A 20,865-nucleotide genomic window follows, 5' to 3' on the forward strand; every position below is an offset into this window, starting at 1 on the left:
GGCGGCACTGCGCGTGCGCGCGGGGGAGCCCGCTGAGGAGTGGCGCCGGCGGACGTCGGGCGGCCGGCGCGTGACGTCGCGAGGAGCGCTTTAAAGTGCGGGTCGGGCCGGGCCTCCGGAGGGCTGGCCCGGAGTCAGGCGGATCCTGCGCGGCGGCCCTCCGCGGCATGAGGCGCTGCCGGCGCCGCTGCCCCCGGGGACGCGGAGCAGGTGGAGGAGGAGGAAGGCCGGCGGCCGCCGCCGCCGCCTGACGCGCTGCCCCTGAGCCTCGACCCCCCGCCCGGCCCCTCGACGCCCCCCGCCGGCCGCGCATGGGGGCCTGGCGCTGAGGCCCTTGTTTCGTCCGGCGGCCCCGGGGCGCGTCCCCCGAGAGCCATGCGCGGCCGGCCCGCCCGGCGCCGAGGGCCGTAGCACCGCGTCGCCGGGCCATGGCGGCCGCCAGCGGCTACACGGACCTGCGCGAGAAGCTCAAGTCCATGACGGCGCGGGACAACTCCAAGGCGGGCGGCCGGGACGCCGCGGCCGCCGCCGCCGCCGCCGCCGTGGCCGCCGCCGCCGCCGCCGCCGCCGCCGCCGAGCCGCCCGCGCCGTGCGGGGCGAAGCGCAAGTTCCAGGAGGACTCGGAGCCCGAGCCCGAGCGCGGCGACCTGGAGGGGCAGCAGCTGCAGCGCGAGGAGGAGGCGCGCCGCGTGCAGAGCGGCATCCGCCAGCTGCGCCTGTTCAGCCAGGACGAGTGCGCGCGGATCGAGGCGCGCATCGACGAGGTGGTGGCCCGCGCCGAGAAGGGGCTGTACCACGAGCGCACGGTGGACCGCGCGCCGCTGCGCAACAAGTACTTCTTCGGCGAGGGCTACACGTACGGCGCGCAGCTGCAGAGGCGCGGGCCCGGCCAGGAGCGCCTGTACCCGCCGGGCGACGTGGACGAGATCCCCGCGTGGGTGCACCAGCTGGTGATCCAGAGGCTGGTGGAGCACCGCGTCATCCCCGCGGGCTTCGTCAACAGCGCCGTCATCAACGACTACCAGCCGGGCGGCTGCATCGTGTCGCACGTGGACCCCATCCACATCTTCGAGCGCCCCATCGTGTCCGTGTCCTTCTTCAGCGACTCCGCGCTCTGCTTCGGCTGCAAGTTCCAGTTCAAGCCCATCCGGGTGTCGGAGCCCGTGCTGTCCCTGCCGGTGCGCAGGGGCAGCGTGACTGTGCTCAGGTAACGCCCGGGCGCCGCGGAGCCGCCTGCGCCGCGGGGACGGGAGGCGCTGCCCCTACAGCGCACCCGGGAGGCGGGCGGCCGCGGCCCAGGGAACCGTCGGAGTCTGTGTCTGTGTCGGGGCCGGGGGTCGCAGGGGCGGGGACCTCGCTGACACTTAATCTGCAGCCGCGTCCCCGGGAGGCCGGGATGCTAGGGGTCCGGCCCTCGGCGGTTGTCGGCAGGTCTCCTCCGTGTTCTTGGCCTCCGTTTTCAAACGTGTGTTTAGAAACAAAAGTTGAGTCTACCCCGTTAAAGTGTTTGCAAGGTGCCGCTCGTGGTGGCCGCCACAAGAGAAAGTGTCCACGGACCCCCTGCCAGAAACTGCTCGCACAGGAAGGCCCCGCACCGCACCTAGCTGGCGGGCGTTCCCACCCCCAGAGCGGTAGGGCTTCCCGGGCATTGAGCAGACCCGTGCTGGGGCCGGGAAGCCAGTGCGGGGCGCTCCTAGCACCCAGCCGCGGCCGGCGCAGGAGCCCTGGTCCTCTGCGAGCTGTCGCTGTCGTCTGTTACCAGCACTGAGGGAAGCAAAGCAGGGCTGCTCTCGTAGTTACGTCAGCGGCACAACTTAGGTTCCGGCCCGTTTTGTGTCCCAGGCCCTGCTGAGAGTTAGTCAGTACCCTGCTTTCTAGAGGCTTCCTGCTGGGACACCTCTGCCGTTTGTATGAAGCTCAGCTGCCTCCCTCTAGCCCCGAAACAAGCGCAGCTAGCCGTGGACTCAGTAACCCGCAAACCTCTTGGGGAGGTCTAGACTCCAGCTGTTCTGAGTGGCTCGCTTGACCCCCAAATTCCAGTACGGGATCAGGACACACAGATTTTGTTGTGAGCAGTGTAACCTCTGAAGTGCAGTCCCGCCGTAGCCTGTGGTTACGGGGAGAAGCAGGATCCCTGGAGCCCTCCTAATAGCCCGAGCAGGTCATCTAATTTGAGTGCAACAGCTGAGGCTGCTCTCGTAGCTGGGGATGGCAGCAGATATCCAAGGTCTCCTGACGGGGAAGTTTGGGAAGTCGGCAGCAGAAGCAGTACTTTGGCGTCCCTACCCATCACTTGCCGCTTTGTCGTTGGGGCTTTGGAGCTTGTCCTCAGACCTATACGTGTGCTCCTAGATTGATGGATTAGCAGAGCTCTTTAAGATGGGATTTCTAGGGCGGATCCCCCCAAGTGGCGTGGGGACGGCTTGGGGTGTTGACTTCGTGGAAGGGTGCTAGACGCTGAAAGGAACTATGCACGGCCATTTGGTCTCTTACAGGGATGTTCATTTTCCCCCGAGTCACAGGCCTTGGGGTGGTGGTTAGGTCTAACGGCAGTCGGCAGTGCAATGGGGAGATCACAAGAGGCAACTTGTGACCGAGGCGCCCTCCACCCCTGTGCTGAAGAGCAGAACTTTCAAGTTCTGAAAATGCAGGTCTGTTAGTGATCAGCAGCAGGATTGCGTCATCAGGAAAATTCTCCTCATCTTTTCCTTAGAAAAGTCCTAACGCTTTCCTAGTCCCTCCAGCGCCTCCTGGATTCTGACTTGGCCGTGGGGTTTGTGTGGGAGGCTCAGGCCTGTCCTGCAGAGTGCTGCCCCAAGCTCGGGATCCTCTCATTTGCTTTGGGATCTTGCGGGTGTCCCCTGAGCTGGCCTTCCCGTCTGGAACGTGGGGGTGATGCCAACTCGCAGAGCCACTTAGAATTCGGTGTGGTTGGGGGTGTGAGATGGGGCCTGGCCTAGGGTGGATGCTTGCTTTCATGCACAACCGTTTATGATTCCCTGCTCTCTCTCTGGGGAAGGGGCCAGGGTTGTGGTGGAGCCTGAAACGTGGCTCTTCCCTTCACGGCATTCGTAGCGCAGTGCAGGCCGCAGACAGTTACAGCCCAGGACGGTGACTGCAGGAGTCCATCGAGGGGGCACATCTTAACCCGTCCTGGAACGTTGGAGGTTTTGGGGAGGAAGTGAGCTGGAACCTGAAGGGTAGCTAGGAGTGAGCCAAGCAAAGAAGGCTTTGGCAGCGGGAGCAGGGAATAGCCTCGTTGAGGGGCCGGGGAGATGCCGACTCGAGGCGGATGAAGTTCACTGTCAGTACTCGCATGCGCCCTGGACCTGAAGTCGAGACTTTGGCGAGCCTGCCTTGGGGAAGCGCCACCAGGCCAGAGCTTCTCGGCTGTGCCGTGGGCGCTTTGGGGTGGCTCATTCTTGGCTGTGTGAGGGCTGTCCTGTGCATTGCAGAGTGTGCAGTATCCCCATCTCCCTGCATGAGGTGCCAGGAATACCTTCTGCGACAACCAGAAGTCTCCAGACGTTGCCAGGCGTGCCTGGGGGGGCGACGTCATCCGGAGTTGAGAGGCACGGCCCCAGCCTTCTCACAGCCCCTGATTTAAATCGTACAGCACCTGCCCACGTAGCCCTCTCGCTGACCGGGCGTGCGGGCGAGTGGACACCTGCCCGTTGGCAGTGCTGAGTCGTGCTGGGGCTCTTCCCCAGGCGGGGCGGACGTGACCCGCGTTTCCGCTTCTCGTGGTGCGGGCCCCAGCCAGGGAGCGGCTGCGGGGGGCTCCGGGGCGCCTCGTGACTCAGACTCCAGTTGTCGGGGGCAGTGGCGTCTGTCGCCGTCCAAGGCAACATGGCAGGACTACGATTTTATATGTAATGGTTGTCGGTGTGATGGTGTGTGGCACACGTGGACTCAGCAGTGTCCAGACGTGGGCATTTAGAGCAAGGCCTCACACATCCCTCGGGAAGTGCTTCAAACTTCTTTCCAAAGCCACTTGGCAGGTGTTTTTCTTTTTTGTCACCTTCCCATCTTGGGCCTGGTCGGATGGCCTGTTACTGCTGTTTTCTAGGAAAGGAAGTACATTTTACCACCTCTTCATACCAGTTCATCCCACGTTCTCTCCTGTTCCCTGGGGGGGTGAATGGGCAGATTACAACATTTCGACTGGATTAATTAGAATAATTACCTCAAGGCTAATTGCTTGCTCGCTGCCACCTTTAATCATTGCTGAGCGGTCTGTGCTGGTGGTGGCCACAGACCGAGAGCCAGGCCGTAGCCACCTGTCTGGAAGTTTCTGTGTCCCCGGCCATGGGGTCCGCAGAGGGGGGCTCAGCCTGTGAGTCCGAGTTAGCAGTTGATACTGGGTGGAGTGGGCACCCCTGCGAGTTCTGGGCTAAGGGCTGATCTTCTTCAGCTGCTGAGGAAAATTTAGCTTTCTGGCTTAAAATAGTTGGGAAAGTAGGGCAGATAGGTCTGGGCCACATCTCCTGTGTGGAATCTTCTGGTTCCTTGGGCGGGGGAGGAACGCGAGGATGAAGTCAGGGCTGTGCGTCTCCAGGAGCAGCTCTGGGCCGTGGGGGTTGGCTGACCTTGGCGCTGCCGGGCCTGGCAAGCGGGCAGAGGGCAGCGCAGGCGAGGAGCTCGCAGGCGAGCCGGGTCTTACTCCTGGAGCTCCGAGCAAGCGGAAAGTGAATCGCGTGGCCGTTTCCGGCTGGGCAGTGGGCGTGCAGCCGTGGCTGAGGTGTGGTGCTTGCTCTCGGGGGGCCTCTTTGCAGACTTCTTCCGTGGGGGGGGGGTGCTCTGTGTGAGTCCTGCTGGGGTCGGTGACGCTCCCAGGACAGATCGGGTCTTGTCACTGGGAGACACAGATGGGCTTTTCTTCCTACCCCTCGTTACCTACTCCCCCAGCCCAAACCGAAACACAACCACCGGTGTAGCACAGACACCGAAACCAACAGTTCCATTGAGTTCCAGTGTCACCACCTTAGGTGTTGGACCTTGGGCAAGTTGTGTCATCTCTCTGGGCCTTAGTTTTCTTCTGCAAAATGGAGCTATGGGTATCCTAGAGTTGTTCCTGAAGACGGACCCTCTCACGCTCCTGAAGTTCAGGGGAAGTGTCTCGAGGTCAGCTGCCTTCCGGACGCTGTACCTCGGGGTGTGCAGAACTGGGCCTGGCAGTAGGTTTACCGTGTTCCTTCTGCGTCAGAAAGCCTCAGGGCTGTCACAGAGTTAGGCCGTGTGCCTGGGAGGTGTGCTCGGCTTCTGCCTTGACCCTGAGCTCACGGTTGCAGCCCTGTGTACACGTGGTCGGCCTGCTGCCCCCAAAAGCCTAAGCTGCTCGGTAGTGCAGGCCTGTCACTGGTGAGAGGCGTGGGGGGCTGCCCGGAGCGGGTCGCCCTTGCCGGGGGGAGGCTGTCACAGGCTGCTGTCTTCGCCAGTCCTTCCATCTTGGTTCTGTCCTGGGCCAGGTAGGGCAGAGGCGAGTCGGTGGGAAACGGTGGCCCCGTCTTGGAGACGCGCCCTAACAGCTCGAGTCTCCCAGACTGTCCCCTGGAGGAGACACGTCCAGTCCCCGTACTGAGCTTTCCGGTTCCTCATTGCACCTGCACCTAAGCCTGAGGAACGACTCGCGGGGATGTGTGTTCTACGCGGTAGACGCTGAGGCTTCAGAGCAGTAGAGCAGTTGAGCTCCACGTGTATTTCGTTGTGTCCACCGTGTGCGGAGATGAGTAAGGGCTTTGCAGAGCTCTGTCTTATCGGGAAGACAGCCTCCGCCAGGCCAAATGTAGTGGCAGAGAGGCGTGGGTGGGCAGCGGGGCGGAAACCCAGCCCCGGGAGTTGAGGACAACTTCCCACGGGAGAAGCCTCAGGAGTGGGAGGCGCAGAGCTCGGGGGTGACGCAGCCAGGTGCTGTCCGTCGTGATGCTTGCGGCATCCTGCTCACTGCTGCGTGGGGTGCGGGGGGCTCAGGGGAGCTCAGCCCTCCTCTCCTTTCCCTGTGAAAACAAACGAGCAGGAAGCGCTGGAACTTTTCATCATGCTAGAGGTAAGGCTGGACGCGGGGCGTGTTAAGTTTCAAGCTGGCAGACTGGGACTTGTAGCAAGTAGGTTCCTTAGCGGTAAATAAGCCTCTGCTGGACACTTTGTGCTGAAGCTTGGCCAGAAGAGGGTTCCGCGATCAGGACATGGAGCCTCCCGCCCCCGAGCAGCCGGGTACTCTGAGGCGGGCGCAGTAGGCTGTGGCACAGCTGCCGGGGAGGCCGAGAGGACCGTGCTCAGGAACTCGTCAGGGGAGCCAGTGCCACAGTCACCTCCGTGGGCTCCTGCAGTCCTACCTCCTCACGAGCTCTGCGGCCTGGGCTCTGGCAGGAACCTGGCAGGGCTTGGTATTCATGCTAGAGCCCTTTGGGGGTGGGGACAGTTAAGGTTTGACAAACGGCGTTAAGGGCAGAGGTTCCTTGTTGGAGATGGGAAGGCAGGCCCCTCGGTAGTTGAGTCAGGCAGATGGGTGCCACTCGTTAACAGTGGGGAAGATGCCCGCATCCAGCGCTGCAGACCTGGCTTTAGGAAGGTGCCTCGCAGGACCTTTGGGGAGTTGGACTCAACATTTGAGGAAGTCCTGTGTGTGTATGGCTCTGTCTTGCAGCCCAGACCTGGCTCCTCAATGTGGAGTGACGAGAGCATAGGAGAGCTAGAGAGCCCCTAACCCTGGGCACAGGGCCCAGGTGGCCTCTGCTGCTGGCAGGCGCCCGCGGCGGGAGCCTGGAGCGCATCTCTTGGGCAGGTGCTGAACCCAAGGCTGCGGCTTGTGTCAGGTTTCTAGGAAGTGGGAGTGGGGTACCAGGCACCCTGCATTGTCTAACTTAATTCTCCCACTGCCCCCTTCCAGGGGTGTTAACCACGTTGTCATATAACTGTAATCCTGCCTGGAAGGGAGGAGGCATTGTCCCCCTTTAAAAATTTTATAATCGTTAATGGCCACAAAAGAATACCTAAGTTACAAAGCATAACACAACAAATGCCCAAGAACCTATTGTTGTCCATATCACAGACGAAGAAACTGAGGTGTAGGCCCAGCCTATGACTTAACCAAGGTCACTAAGCTAGCAGGTGACAAAGCCCAGGTTCAAACCCAGGTCTGCTCAGCGCCTCGGTCCCTGGGCCTCCAGGTCGTGAGAGGTGTCACTTAGGAGAAAGTCTGGTCACTGCTCAGTTAAAGGCGGTGGATTCCTCTGCTGTCGCTACTCTAAAATCCTTTAACATACCGATGCTCTTTTAAACTCCTCAGTGGTTTCCAAAGTGATTTGACTGTGGACACTTGTCCATAGTCTCGTGTGACTGATGTTCACAGAGAAAACTGAAAAACTCTGATCTAGGAGCAACTCTGAGGGGAAATGCTAAGACAAAGGTTCTTTTCTCTACCCCTAGTGTGGCCTCAGACCAGGTTCCAAATCAGAGTGCTGCCCTCTCAGACTGAGTTTCCATTGGCTCTTGCCTCTAGGTCTTGCCCAGCGTCGGGGTAGCCGGGCCATTTTAAGGAGTGCTTGCCTGGCCTAGTTTCTCTGACAGTTAAGCATGTGTCTTTAAACATGTGTCCCTGGAGAAGGGAGCCGATGAGCAGCCATGTGGAGGCAGATTTGTGGTCTAGGGAGGGATGGTCAGTGGAATCCTGAGCAGGAAGAGAAGGTTGAGCAAGGCCTGCGGCCAAGTGTGTAGAACGGCCAGAGCTCAGTGGGGGAACTTGGGGCTGGGGTGACCCTGGGGTACCAAGCTCCCATGCACGTGAAGGGGCTCAGGAGCCGAGTTCGCTTCCCGAGTCGAGTTTCACACTGAAGAGACGTTAGCTGTGAACGGTCATCTACGCTCCGTGGTCTGGGAGCACTTTTAAAAATCATGTAACTTGATGAAAATAGGTATTTGGGATGGAAATTCTTAAAGTATCCCAAACATAGCTGTCTTGAAGATTGTGGATTCCCCCCGCCCCCCAAATGGAGGTGTTTGAAAGCTTTTTTTCAAGTAGACAAACTCTCTGTAAACATTGCAGTCTTAGTTCTCTTCAGTGACTCAGTGCTGTCAGCGTCTGCCGTGGCTTCCTCGGCAAGTCAGAGCGGGGGGACAGGGAGGGAAGAGTCACCAAGGTCTGGCCTCAGGCACTCCAGCTGCCCCCACAGTGACCGAAGGTGTACCCTGTTGGAGGTCCTTTAAAAGAAAGGCTCCTGGCCTGTGCAGGTCAGCGCCTGCTTCCACTCCTGCCTCGAGCCCTCCTTTGCCCACCCCAGGTCTTCCTTGCATAGTTTCTGGGTACAAGTGTAGTGGGGCTTCACGTGACATCTTCTCTTCCACGTAGATCTTTGGACCTCTGAAATAATGGGGCAGACGGTGGCCATAAGACCTGGACCGTAGTTTTTCTCTGTGCCCCCCGCTCCGCCCCCGGAACTTGGGTTGTCTGCCTACTCTGCGTGCTCATAGGCTCTGTGTTTCCTTTCAGTGGATATGCTGCTGATGAAATCACTCACTGCATACGGCCTCAGGACATTAAGGAGCGCAGAGCCGTCATCATCCTCCGAAAGTAAGTGCCCTGGTGCCGGCAGCCGCAGGCCTATCGGAGGAGCTCCTAGAACTTGGCTCCTCTGTATCAGCAGCGTGGCCGCGTGAAGCCTGGAAGGGGAAAAAGGTTGGAAGGGCTCTTTGATTTGAATTCTGTGAGGATAAAGCTGTTTTATCTTTATCTTTTCTTCATCAGAAACTTAGGTTCTGTGGCTGTTTAACCAGGAATTTTAAGACTGAACCACAGCACGTGCTCCCAGTGTTTATGGAAACAGCCTTAAAACAAGATTTGGGGAACAGTTTTCCAAATCTCCTCTCCCCTTTTTCCACCTTCTTGATTCTTATTTGTCACATGCTGTTGCTGATTATTTTTAAACTGTGCCTTAGCGGCCTGCTTTACAAATGTTTGGCTTTCCGCTTTTGGGAGGAGCAGGGAGTGGGAAGAGGTAAGGAGGGTGGCAGGTTACGCTGCGTGCTCGGCAGGCACGTAGCTTGTGTCCGTCTCTCCTCCTGGCCAGGGAGCCGGGAAGGACTGCCTGCCAAAGCCGGCCGCTCTCTTCTTTCTGCTCATGGGGGGAATGGACTGACCCAAGCAGACTCTGGGTCAGGACACGTCCGCCTTTCGAGGGGACTCCTGAGAGGTGGGGCGATCGCCCCGGTGGGAACCTCCGTGAGGAGGGTGCAGGGTCTGTCCCGGAGCTTGCCTTTTCTTCTTCTTTTTTTAAATTTAAATAAACTTTGTTTCTTGGAACAGTTTTAGATGTGCAGAAAACGGTGAAGATGGTACCGGGAATTCCCGTGTGCCCCACACCCGTGTCCCCTGGTCACATCGTGTGTCGCTTTGGCATGTTTGTCACTATCAAGAGCCAGTATTGATCCATGAGTGTTAAGTAAAGTCCACACTCGACTCAGATTTGTACACAAGTGCGTTAGTTTCTTCCTGATGTACTGGTTTTGTTTCAGAATCTCACATTTAGTTCTCATGCCCCCTTAGTCTCCTCGTGGCTGGGACAGTTTCACAGACATACTCTATTCGTGATGACACTGACGGGGCAGGTATTTGTAGAACATCTCTCAGTTGGGCTTTGGGTCATGTCTGTCTCACGATTAGACGGGGGTGGAGGTTTGGTGAGGAAACCCACAGAGGGGAAGCACCCTTTTTGTGTCCTGACCTGTCCGGGGCCCAGGACTCACCTCTGCTGAAGTTGACCTTGATTGCCCGGCTGAGGCGCGGCGTCAGATCGCTGCCCTCTAGTTACCCTGTTTCTCCCTTCTGTGCGCCTCTAAGGGGGAAAGTCATTCTGTGCGGCCTGCACCCAAGGACTGGGGAGCTGGCTCCACCTCTTCAAGGGGGGAGTGGCCGAACAAGTGACTTGGGATTCTACACGGCAATTGTTTCTTCTCCCCCATTTGTTTATTTTTTTATTCAGTCATTTCCTTACAGCACTATGGACTCGGAGGGTTTATTTGTGCTCTCCTGTTCCAGGTTTGGCTCTCTCTAAGTGGTCCTTGTTTTCTGGCTTGGCCGTCTTTTGAACTTCAGTCGCTAACGTGGGTGCTTGGCCCTTTGGGCCTTGAACCCCAGAACAGTGTGGTGGTGAAGTATGTTAGGCATGGCTCGGCCACCTGGTCAGGTCAAAACTTGGAGTCTCTGTTTTATCCCCTGTAGCCCGGAGGTGACTCAAACCCGTGGGACGGCTCAGTGGTGCGGGCAGAGCGCTGGGCACGTCTGAGGGCTCCACACACGCACGCGTCAGCGTCTCTCCTCTAGCCCAAGTGTGTTCCCAGAATTCATCGGAGAAGGGTTTTATCTGCCTTTTCCCTTTCTTTTCCTGTGATTCCCCGCACAGGCCCAAACCCAGCACCTGGAAGTGGTGAAGCCCGGGGTGTAGCTCCCTACTGGACATCCTGCCCACTCATTTCTTCTCGGGCTCTACTGGCACCTCCAGCCGCAGCCAGGGACAGCCGGCCCACCCAGGCCAGGAGCCTGGCAAGGAACTCCCAAGGGGACCGAGAACCACCTGCACCTTCCAGGGGTTGCATCACCTCCAAGCCTCTCCCAGGAGGTGATGTCAGGGAAGTCGGCATTGCAGGTGCAGACGGAGTTCAGCTTGCTCTCCCAGCGCTTTCCTTGCCCTGGAATGGCGGCTCCCCATGCTGGCCACCCAGCCTGGCGGGCTCAGGTGCGCCTTGGTAGCGCTGAGTAGCTACAGTTGATGAGCTCCCCCGAGAAGCTCTTTAGCCAACCGGGCCCCTGACAGTGGTCTGACCTCAGAATGGCTGTGTGGGTGCCGGAGGCTCTTTGATCCTCTGACTTCAGTGGTCCCGGGAGCCAGCCAGGGACAGGCGGCAGGGCAGACACGCAGCTGCGGTGTGAGAGGCCTGAAGAGGCGCGAGGAGGCCCCCCAGCCTCCCCAGGCAGCTGCGACACAGGCTGTTGCCTCACATCCCAGCCACTTGTTTGGCTTTGCCTGTCCATCCAGCCTCGTCTCTTCTACTTCTCACTTACGTTCAAGTACTTGCAGTTCGCAGTGTGCTCCGTGGGCGGGGGCCCTGGGCTCTTGGAACAGTGTGGCCTGTTGGGAATGCTTTCCCATCTTGGGATGTTCCTATCTGACCTACCCCCTACCCCGCAGATGACCCACGTACGCACATTGAAAGCTGGTTAACCTCGTCATCCTTCACAGCTCAGGTGTTGACTGGTTTTTGTTTGTTTGGTTTTAAAGATTTTATTGGGGAAGGGAAACAGGGCTTTATTGGGGAACAGTGTGTACTTCCAGGACTTTTTCCAAGTCAAGTTGTTGTCCTTTCAGTCTTAGTTGTGGAGGGCGCAGCTCAGCTCCAGGTCCAGTTGCTGTAGCTAGTTTCAGGGGGCACAGCCCACCATCCCTTGCGGGAGTCAAACTGGCAACCTTGTGGTTGAGAGGACGCGCTCCAACCAACTGGGAGCGCAGCGGCAGCTCAACTCACGGTGCCGTGTTCAATCTTAGTTGCAGGGGACGCTGCCCACCATCCCTTGCGGGACTCGAGTAATTGAACTGGCAGCCTTGTGGTTGAGAGCCCACTGGCCCATGTGGGAATCGAACCAGCAGCCTTCGGAGTGAGGAGCACGGAGCTCTAACAGCCTGAGCCACCGGGCCGGCCCTTGACTGTTTTTTTAAAACTTTCTTTTTTTTAAATGTGTTTTTCCAGGACGCATCAGCTCCAAGCCAAGTGCTTGTTTCACACTAGTTGTGGCGGGCGCAGCTCACAGTGGCCCGTGTGGGGCTCGAACCGGCAACCTTGTGGTTAGGAGCAGCTCGCTCTAACCAGCTGAGCTAACCGGCCGCCTCGGGTGTTGACTGTTGACATGCAGGAGGCATCATATACGTGCCTGTGGTCCTCTCAGCACGCCCCTCCCCGTACACTTGCCATTGTGAGTTTCCAAATCTGCATTCTGGGGGCAGAGAGGTCCTTTTCCATCTAGGGCTCAGCACAAGGCCTGGCCCAGCGGAGGATCAGCTCCAGAGTAGCTTAGGGGCTGGTCTTAGAAAAGGACAAGCTGGTGGCAGGATGAAAAGGGGAGCATCCTGGCCCAGAAGTTGCCCAGATACCGGGTATGGCCGTGGGGGGTACCTGGCTGACTTGATGTGTTCTGGTGAAGTTGTGTGCGGATGGGTGGAATTTGGGCATTGAGCCTGGCCCTGCTCGTCATAGGCAGAGGGGTACAGCCAGTCCGTCTTCCTTTAAATAGGCTGCTGAGGGCGGGCCGTGGGGCGCTGTCCCTGTCTCAGGCCTGGCAGAGCTGGGATGGTCTTTCTCGGTGTCATGGGGGGAAGTGGGTGGGTGGCTGCCAAGTGCTGTCTGGCTCAGCACAGTGCAGCTCCGCTGACTGTGCCTAATGCTGTCGTCGTGCGTGTGGTGCTGTCACTTCTCACAGGGAGGCCGGGCAGACTGGGCGTGGCGTGAGCGCTTCTGGAGGAGTGGGATCCTCGGGTTGCCGCTTAGCGTAACCAGCTCTCGGGGGACACGACCAGTGAGGGCGGAGTGAGGTCTAGAACCGGGGCTCCTGGCGCTGGACCAAGGGGCTCCCTGGTCCCTTGGTGGTTGGCACAGAGGCACACTCCAGCGCCTGCTGCTGCCCGTGTCACTGGAGTGGCTGCTGAGCTTAAGAAACAAAGCGACATCCACAGGGCTTTCTTGCCCCTGCTGTGCACGTTGAGAGCTGGTGAGCTAGAGCGTTTCCAGGGGCAAGGGGGCTACTCTGGAGAGCGGGGTGAGGCAGTAGCTGCAGGCTGGTCACCCCTCGGCACCCTTCCGCTTCCCTGAATGTCACTCCCCCAGCCCACCGCGGGCAGGCTGCCCAGCATGCCTCTCTGTTAATCATTGGTTCTCCGGCGGGGAAGCTGGACCTAAGCTTTTTGAAGATGTGCTTAAAGTTTTAAATTACTGGTTAGAGAAGGCAGGGGCTGACCAGTTTCTGGGGTGTAGCAGTTCATGGGGGCCAGGCGTGGGGGGGGGTTCCATGTTTTCCACAATCCCTGATGTGCGGCCTTCTGAAGGACCTTATGAGCTGCCGCATGCCTAGCACTCAGCTCCTAGGTGCTGGGCGCTGGGTGCAGTGCTGCGTACACATGAATCCTCAGGGCAAGCAGTGTGAACTCGGGGAACGGGCTTCGGTGGGAAGTGAGCTGCCTCGGGTGACCTAGCGGGCTGGGAACGATCCGTGAGCAGGGATTCCTGACTTGGAACGTGAAGCATTGACCGTGCACAAGCACCGGAGGCAGGCCTGCAGGAAACGCAGCTCCCTTAGTGCTTGGTGTGCGATAGGTGGGCAACACAAGCAGAGTGAGCACGTCGCAGAAGCGCGGCGTGTTCCCTGGGGCCCAGCAATAAAGAAACAAAAACAGAAAGTTACGTCCAGCTTGGGGCGGGGGGCATGTGTAAGGTAGGGTCGGCTGTCTGGCCCCTGAGGCCGACCTTGCTGCGAGGCGGGAATGGTCAGCTCCAAGGCCGGAGGCAGGAAGTGTGGAGGACCCCTGTGGTTGAGGGGTGACGGAGAAGGAGGCCTTGGATCAGCACTCGATCGTTAGGAGGCGGCTCTGGCCCTCGGAGCTGGCTAGTTGGTGGCCACGCACCCAGTCCCAGGGTCTTCAGGAGGCCCCCTGGCTGCACCGGGTCCGCGTACACTATTCCTGCACGGTTGGCCTCTCCGGTTACGTAGCTGAAGTGGGCCTGGCGGTGTGAATACACTTCCTGGTCAGCTGAGGCCCAGCTCACAGGAGGCGGAAGCCGGCACAAGCAGCAGAGGTTCATTTGCCGAGTGTTAACCACGGCTGGTGTGAACTGGACTCTGCTCGTGCCAGGGACGTGGTTAGTGTGGTCTCTTCTCAATCCCTTCGTCCTCTGGGGGAAGGGCAGACAGCTCCTCGCCAGGGAGGGCTCTCCAGAGAAGTGCCACCTGAAGTGAGGCAGTACGTGGGCTCCAGGCAGGCACAGCACAGAAGAGGCGTAGGGGCAGACAGTTCAGGCAGAAGACGGGCTCCTCATGGAGGCTTGCAGTCTGGGGACTCTTAGGTAGTCCTTTCTAGAACACAGCAGAGATGGGGCGGAGAAAGCGATACATTCAAAGCGAGTCAGAAAAGGCTTTGTGCTGTGCCAGCGAAACCTGGTCGGCGCTGGGGAGGCAGTGGTGTGAGAGACGTGCCGGGAAGAGACTAAGTGGCTGGTGTGGTCATTCAGCCCGAGGGAGCCCCTCCCCGACAGCAGGGCCGCTCACATGCGAGGCTGAGTGTGGGTGAGCCGAGGGTGAGAATGGAGGCGGTGCCCTGGCCTCCGTCCCTCAGGGGTGGCCAGCTCTTGGTGCCCCGACCTTGGCCACGCCTGAGACATCGCCCTCACGGACACCCCAGCCACTGCTTCTGTTTGCACGATTCTTCTCCCCTGTGCCCAGGGGTAGCCCGCCTTTGTGTGCTGGTCCGGTGAGTGTGCCCACGTGCATACACCCTGCCCACGTGGCAGCCTGAGCAGCCTGTCGTGTCCACACCTGTGCAAGGAATAAGGGAGCAGTGAGACCATCGGGGTGTGACTGGCTCGGGCTCCTGGCCTGGCTCTGCCCCTTTCTCGCTGAGTACGGGCAGTTACCTGCGCCCTGTGTTCTCACCTGTGAATGGGGGCACTTGTGCTGGGGATGATTCCACTGAAGAGCGCCGAGCAGGCCTCTCCTGCCCCTTTCTCACCACAGCCCCTGTGGGCTTGCTCAGGTAGGGGCTGAGGCAGGCTGTCCGGTCCACGCCGTGTGAGCAGAGGCACGTGCCGCGGGAGGCGAGGGACACCGGTGGCCCGGGGGGGGGGGGGAGCAAGCGTGGGGTCGGGCCTCCTGCTTCTTACACCCTACCAAGCCTGAGCTAGGGGTCCCTGGGCACTCATGACATGGGCCCTGTTACCTGGCTGGCACCTGTGGAACCCGGGCTCTTGCAGCTCTGCGTTACGCCCGTGTGTACGACGTGTGCCAACCAGGCTGAGTGATTTGGAAAGGTTGTCCTTGGGGCCTGGGTGTCTTTCAGGCTGCGTGTAGGAGGAGGTCTGGACCGTGTGCTTGGGGTGCCCTCCCTTTGGGTTTCAGGTCTTCCGACCATAGCGGGCTTCTGCACCTGCCAGAACATCCTTGTGGGGAGCAGGGTGATGTTGGAGGAAGATGGGGGTGGATACTGTCGTTGGAGAGAGCGGCCCAGGTCTGGCCTTTGGGGAGTCTGGTACTCAGGGGTGCTGGACCTTAGACCTAGGGGCCCAGGTCAGTCAGACAAGGGGTTGCTCAGGGGTGCCTGCCACTCCACCTCCTGCCTCCTCACACCCTTGGGAAAGGCCGGCTTCGTAGCGCAAGGCTGCGGGGTCGGGGTGGAGCCCGAAGTTGGGAGAGTGGTTGGCAGCGGGGCCTGAAGTGCAGGCTGGGTCGCCATTCCCAGCAGTGGTCGTGGGCCCGGGCAGCGACCCCGCCTGGGCTTCCGACACCATGGTCAGGGCGCAGCTGTGGGACTTAGGCCAGCGACTTGCTCTCTGAGGTAGCATTGCTTCTCACCCCCGCGGTGAGCATTGTCCTCCCCAGCAGCTTCTCTGGAGGATGCCAGGAGTGATAACGCAGACGAAGGGGGCACCTGGGGCAGAGTCAACTGCCTCCTTCCCCTCAGGTCCCAGGGTAACGAGTTACATTAGTTCCGGCTGGCGCATCGTCCCTTTATTGTGGCTTCCCCCACACCTTGGCCCAATCCCTGCTTTGTCCTGGGGGCTGTCCCGCCGCCCTGGGTGACCTTCCTGGGCATGGCAGTCTGCCTGGGTCACCCTCACCTCCCCTGCGTGGCAGCCTCGCTGTGACCCCTGGCTCACAGGTAACTGAGATCTGGAACGCAGCTCTTCGTTCCTGTTGCCACTCGAGGCCCAGGCCCAGGCCTCTGCTGGAACGGGGCTTCCTTATTCCAGACCCGGGGCTGTGTGCTCTGAACCTCAAGATGCCTGGCCTGTTCCCTGGGAAGGCCGTGCTCTGACCTTAAGCTGCTGGTGGGCTCTGGGCGTGGGAGCCGGCTCTAGCCTGGCTTCCTGCAGCTCGGCGGCCTTTTGGAAGTGGAAGGAGGACAGGAGCGTCTCCTGCTTTCTGAGATGTGCGTCTAACAGCCCTGGGGGATGTGTCAGGAGCCCTTTGGGGCCCCAGAGCTTATACTTCCCCAAAGTGGCTACAGGAGGGCTGCAGGGCCACTTCTGAGCATTCCTCCTCCGAGAGCTGCCCCTTGATGGCCACAGAGCTGTCGTGGGGGTGGAGGGGGGAACAACCCCCTTAGGCAGGCAGAGAGCAGAGAGCCAGCCCGTGTCCCTGGCCTGTCCCCCAGCCTCTCCAGCAGCCCTAGACCCATAATGAGGGCCTTGCCCCCACTGTCCCCTGGCTGCCCGGGCCGGCCGCCGAGTAGCAAGTAGCTCAGGAAGGGCAGGGCTTGGCCCACGTCAGCTGTGCCTGTGGAGCAGGACGTGCTTGTGTTTTCCAGCCCCAGCCCAGAGGTGTGGAGGCCTGGCTTGGAGTCTCACCTGGGCTTAAACCTTTCTCCCGTGACTTCCAGCGCATGTGACTTCCTGTCTTGCTGACCGTTCCCCCCGTCTGTGTATCGCAGGCCAGCCAGTCGAGGTGGGGGCGTTGTGAGGCCTGCTCGCACTTGTTACCGAGAACGCCAGGAGGCCTAGGGCGAGGCATCGCTGGGATTCCCCGCCATTCTCTTCCTTAGTGTGCTTCTGAGGGTGTCCTTTGAGTCCTGCCCTGACCCCAGAACCTTCTTCCTCAGAAGCAGATGACTACTTTGTGCCCAGCAGCCTGTGGGAAAGGTGCCTTCAGGCCTCCTGCCAGCTGTGCCCCCATCACTCCTCATGGCAGGCCTCTCTGCTGCCCCTTGCTGTACTGGCCCAACTTGCCTGCCTTCTCTGTACCGTACGACGTGCTTCGGGTTTCTTTGAGGTTCCCCAGCCTGGGACTCAGGTCACGGCCCTCGCCACCGTCCTACGCAGCTTCTCCAACCCCTCTTCCCTGTCCATAGTTGCATGTTCTCCCTTTACCGGGCAGTGGATTCCTTAAAACTCACAGCCGGTGGTAGGTGGAGACTTTGCCTTCAAGAGCCCTGGACTCGGTCAGTCTCGTGGAATGGGCAGAAGCCGCCAGGTGGGGGTGATGGGACCAGAGCCCGGTGCGTAAGCGTGGAGCCGCGTCTGGGCGCTCCTGCTGACACAGGCTCCGTCCCTGTGTGAGGCAGCGGGGGAGCTGACTGCTCCCCTGCAGCTCCTCACAGGCCTGAGCCAGGGCGAGCTTCTGTCTGGGGGTTTCAGGCCAGGATGCGGTCCGGGGCAGTGTGGCCTTCGGTCCTCTGGCAGGTGAAGTGGACGCCCCTGGACAACCTCGCCTGAGTGCGGGGAGGTGGGGCTGCCTCATCCAGCCGAAGGAGCGCCCTGGGCTCTTTCCCCTGGGGCGGCAGATCCTCATTGGGGAAGTCTCCAAACACGAGTAGTCTCGATTCCTGCTCTTGAGCCTGAATCTAAGGAGCGTCTGGAAGTCCGCCGGGCCAATCGCTGTGCAGCACAAGGAGACGGGGCACCGAGCGGAGCCGCCGGCCTCCCGTGCAGCCTGGCTGCAGAGAGCCCTGGTCTGACAGGGCGCACGCCCCACGAGAGGCCCCCAGGTGATGCCATGCCTGTTTCCTTTGCAGGACGAGATTAGATGCACCCCGGTTGGAAACAAAGTCCCTGAGCAGCTCCGTGTTGCCACCCAGCTATGCCTCAGATCGCCTGTCTGGAAGCATCAGGGACCCTGCTCTGAAATCCAAGCGGTCCCACCGCAAGGCAGCCCCCGATGCTGCTCACAGGTACAGCTTAGGCGCCGCAGGGCGAGATGGGAGGTGGGTAGGGGCCTGGCATTGCCCACCTCTCGAAAGCCTTGTGTGTGGTCCCCTGGGTTGGGGCATTCACACGTCACCCCTGACTCATGGCCTGTGTCCCCAGAGAGAAGGGGTTGGGCCGAGACTGGTGAGTGGCTGGGAACGCTTCGTGGCCTGCCCATGGTTCCCCTTTTTTCAGTCCACCCAGCAGACAAACGCTCCTGTGGGTTGTACGTAAATGTTAGGAGGGAAAAGCAAACTTGGAAGGTAGCGGCCTAGGGACCCCTTTCAGGGGCTGGGACAGTTTCCGAGGACGTGCTGTTCCGGCGGGGGAAGACCCGCGTGGCCTGCAGCTCGGCGGCAGGAGGGGCGAGCTGGTTTCGGGGGGCCGGGGGCCGGGGGCAGAGAGAAGCCTGTGCGGTGGGGGCCCCGGCGGGCCCGCGCAGGGTCTGGAGGCTGTCGTGGGGCAGGTCTCTGGCCGGCGGCCTTGGAGCCAAGCCGGCCCCACATGTGCGCGGTCATGGCTGAAAGCCTGGGGGGCCGCGGGCACTCGGCAGGCAGTGAGCGGGCCGCAGGCCGCCCCGGGCGGCCCTCAGTCTCTCGGGCCCCCCCACAGGCCTCGCATCCTGGAGATGGACAAGGAGGAGAACCGGCGCTCCGTGCTGCTGCCCACTCCGCGGCGCAGGGGCGGCCTCAGCTCCGAGAACTACTGGCGCCAGTCGTACGAGGCGGGCGAGGACTGCTCGGCGGCGGCGGGCGGCCCCGCTCGCAAGGTGAAGATGCGGAGGCACTGAGGCCCCTCTGGGACCACCTCCTTCCTCCTTCCTCCTCACCCAGCCCGGCCTCCTCTGGCTCGTTTGGAGGGGGGTTGGTTGGTTGCTTTGTTTTGGTCCTTACATTATTTTCCTCGATTCGTTGCCTGGTAAGGCTGAAGAGCGGAATGGGCTGGGACCTGGTTCTCACGTTCTTGGTGTTCCTGCTGGATTCAAAGGCTGCCAGGCTTATGCTGGGGTGGCCAGAAGAGGCCCGGGGGGCAGTCGGCCTCACGTGGGGCGGTGTCAGGCTGGTTTTATTTAAAAGCATCAAAATGTTTCAGTTCAGAAAAGTCTTGTTTTGCTTTCAGTGTAAATCTTTGTTGTAAATGAAATTCAGTCTCCTGCCCACCTGCCCTGTGTCTGCTGGGCTAGGTCTCCTGGCCTTGCTGGCCCCACAGGGGTCCTGCTGTCCTCCCACCTCCCCACCTGCTCTCCAGGCCCCGGAAACTCACGCAAACACCCTCTTCTTCCTGTGGCCGAGTCACTCAGGATGACAGGGCAGGGGCTTACCCAGTGCGAGCCCTTGCAGCCACCCGGAGCTATTGGCAGCACTCTGGCGGCTTCCATGCCACGGGCCGCTCTGCCCACAGGCCCCTGGCTGCGGCCGTCCTGACCTCTCACCAAGAGCATATGCGTGTGATTGTATGGGACAGTTAGACTTCCCACGTTGGGGCAGTTTTAGGAATTGTTTCTAGCTACAGGGACTGGTGTCCTTCCAATCTAGCATTTGGGGTATGGAAAATTGTGGCGTGTGGTAGGGTTTTTGTTTCGTTTTGAGTTTTCATTTTTTCCTTTGGTCTCTTGGCTTTTTCCTTTCCCTTTCCTTTCTCCTACATTGGCCAACGTGGGCCTTCTTCCCATGTCATCCCCGTAGGAAGGGTCCTGCCTCCCGTGTCCGCCCGCAGCACACATCCAAGCCAGGGCTCAGGCCTGCAGACTGTCCTCTGCCTCGGGTGTGGGAGCAGGGGAAGGGGCTTATGAAAAACAGTAATGAAAGGGGGGAAAAAGTGAAGTCTTTGGCAGTTTCTGCCTACTCAGATCCTCGAAGGTTGCAAGGTTTTGCTGATCTACATTCATTAGAAATGTCTCCTTGCCAGCCAGGGCCAAAGCCAGGCCTGCTGAGAGCAGAGGCCCGCCCAGTCCCCAAGCCGCCACCACCCCAGGGGGACCTTGTCTTACAGAAGCCCAGGCCCAAGGCTGCAGAAATCTGGGGCAGCCACCATCCAGAAGCCCCTCTCGGGCCAGGACTCCTTTGCCGGTGTGGATTCCTCAAGTTGGAACTGCATAACTAAAGCAGTCGCAGTTTTATTTTTTTTTTTTTTACAGCTTTTTCCCCAAAAATGATTTGTAGTTGTGTGTGTGCAGCACTTTGCCCTGATATGTGTGCTCTACAATAAAAAACAAATCTAATATATTTTGAAACAGTTGTCTGATGTTAATCATAAGCGAGGGCGTGCCTTTGGTGCCTCCTTCCTCCTGGATTTGCTCCTCAAACTGAGCGGGTTGGGAATGGGCAGAGCGCATTGCCCACGAGGGCTCCGGAGGGACCAGTCGCTGGCGCAGGGCTGAGGGCCGAAGGTGGGTCTGCCTCCTGCCTGCTGCCTTCTCTCGTGGTCCAGGAGCGCGGATTTCACAAACTGCATGTCCACGTGCTGGGCCCACCGGTGCCAGGAGTCCTGGAAGGGCGACCAGAGAGGCTGTGTGCCAGCGTGAGCACAGGCAGAGGAGACACGCAAGTGGTTTTACACAGGAAACAAATTCTTGAGCTCCTAGTATCTGCCATCCGAGTCCACCCTGGCCCCCATAGTGAGCAAAACACTGTCCCTGCTTTGCACATGCGTACGAGGGCTGTGGCATGTGGGTCCAGACGTGAGGCAGACGTTCTGGGATCGGGATCGGGGCCCGGGGGCTTCTGGGCGAGGCCTTTGGTGTAGCCTCCCTCGGTCGCTTGCCCAGAGCCAGTCTGCTCGGCCAAATTCTTGCTGTGGAAACCTGGTAAGCCACTTCCTGCCCATTTAACAGAGAAGACAGTCTAGAGGAAGCAAGTGAGTGACCGGGGCTTCGTCCTGCAAATTGGTGACATGACGTAAAGGGTGGACCAGAGCCTCCGTCTGGCCAGA

At 59.9% G+C, this 20,865-nt stretch overlaps 1 protein-coding gene across 1 annotated transcript; it reads left to right on the top strand.

Annotated features, from left to right (window-relative positions):
* Positions 1-318: 318 nt before the first annotated feature.
* On the top strand, positions 319-20,159 carry ALKBH5 (alkB homolog 5, RNA demethylase). Its single transcript, XM_081027821.1, has 4 exons — positions 319-1,207; positions 8,489-8,569; positions 17,763-17,918; positions 18,547-20,159. Exons 1-4 carry the CDS (start codon positions 429-431, stop codon positions 18,722-18,724), a joined length of 1,194 nt encoding a protein of 397 aa, XP_080883947.1. The 5' UTR covers positions 319-428; the 3' UTR covers positions 18,725-20,159.
* Positions 20,160-20,865: the final 706 nt, after the last annotated feature.

Source organism: Rhinolophus hipposideros, assembly GCF_964194185.1.
Source record: "Rhinolophus hipposideros genome assembly, chromosome: 20".
Taxonomy (NCBI): Eukaryota; Metazoa; Chordata; class Mammalia; order Chiroptera; family Rhinolophidae; genus Rhinolophus; species Rhinolophus hipposideros.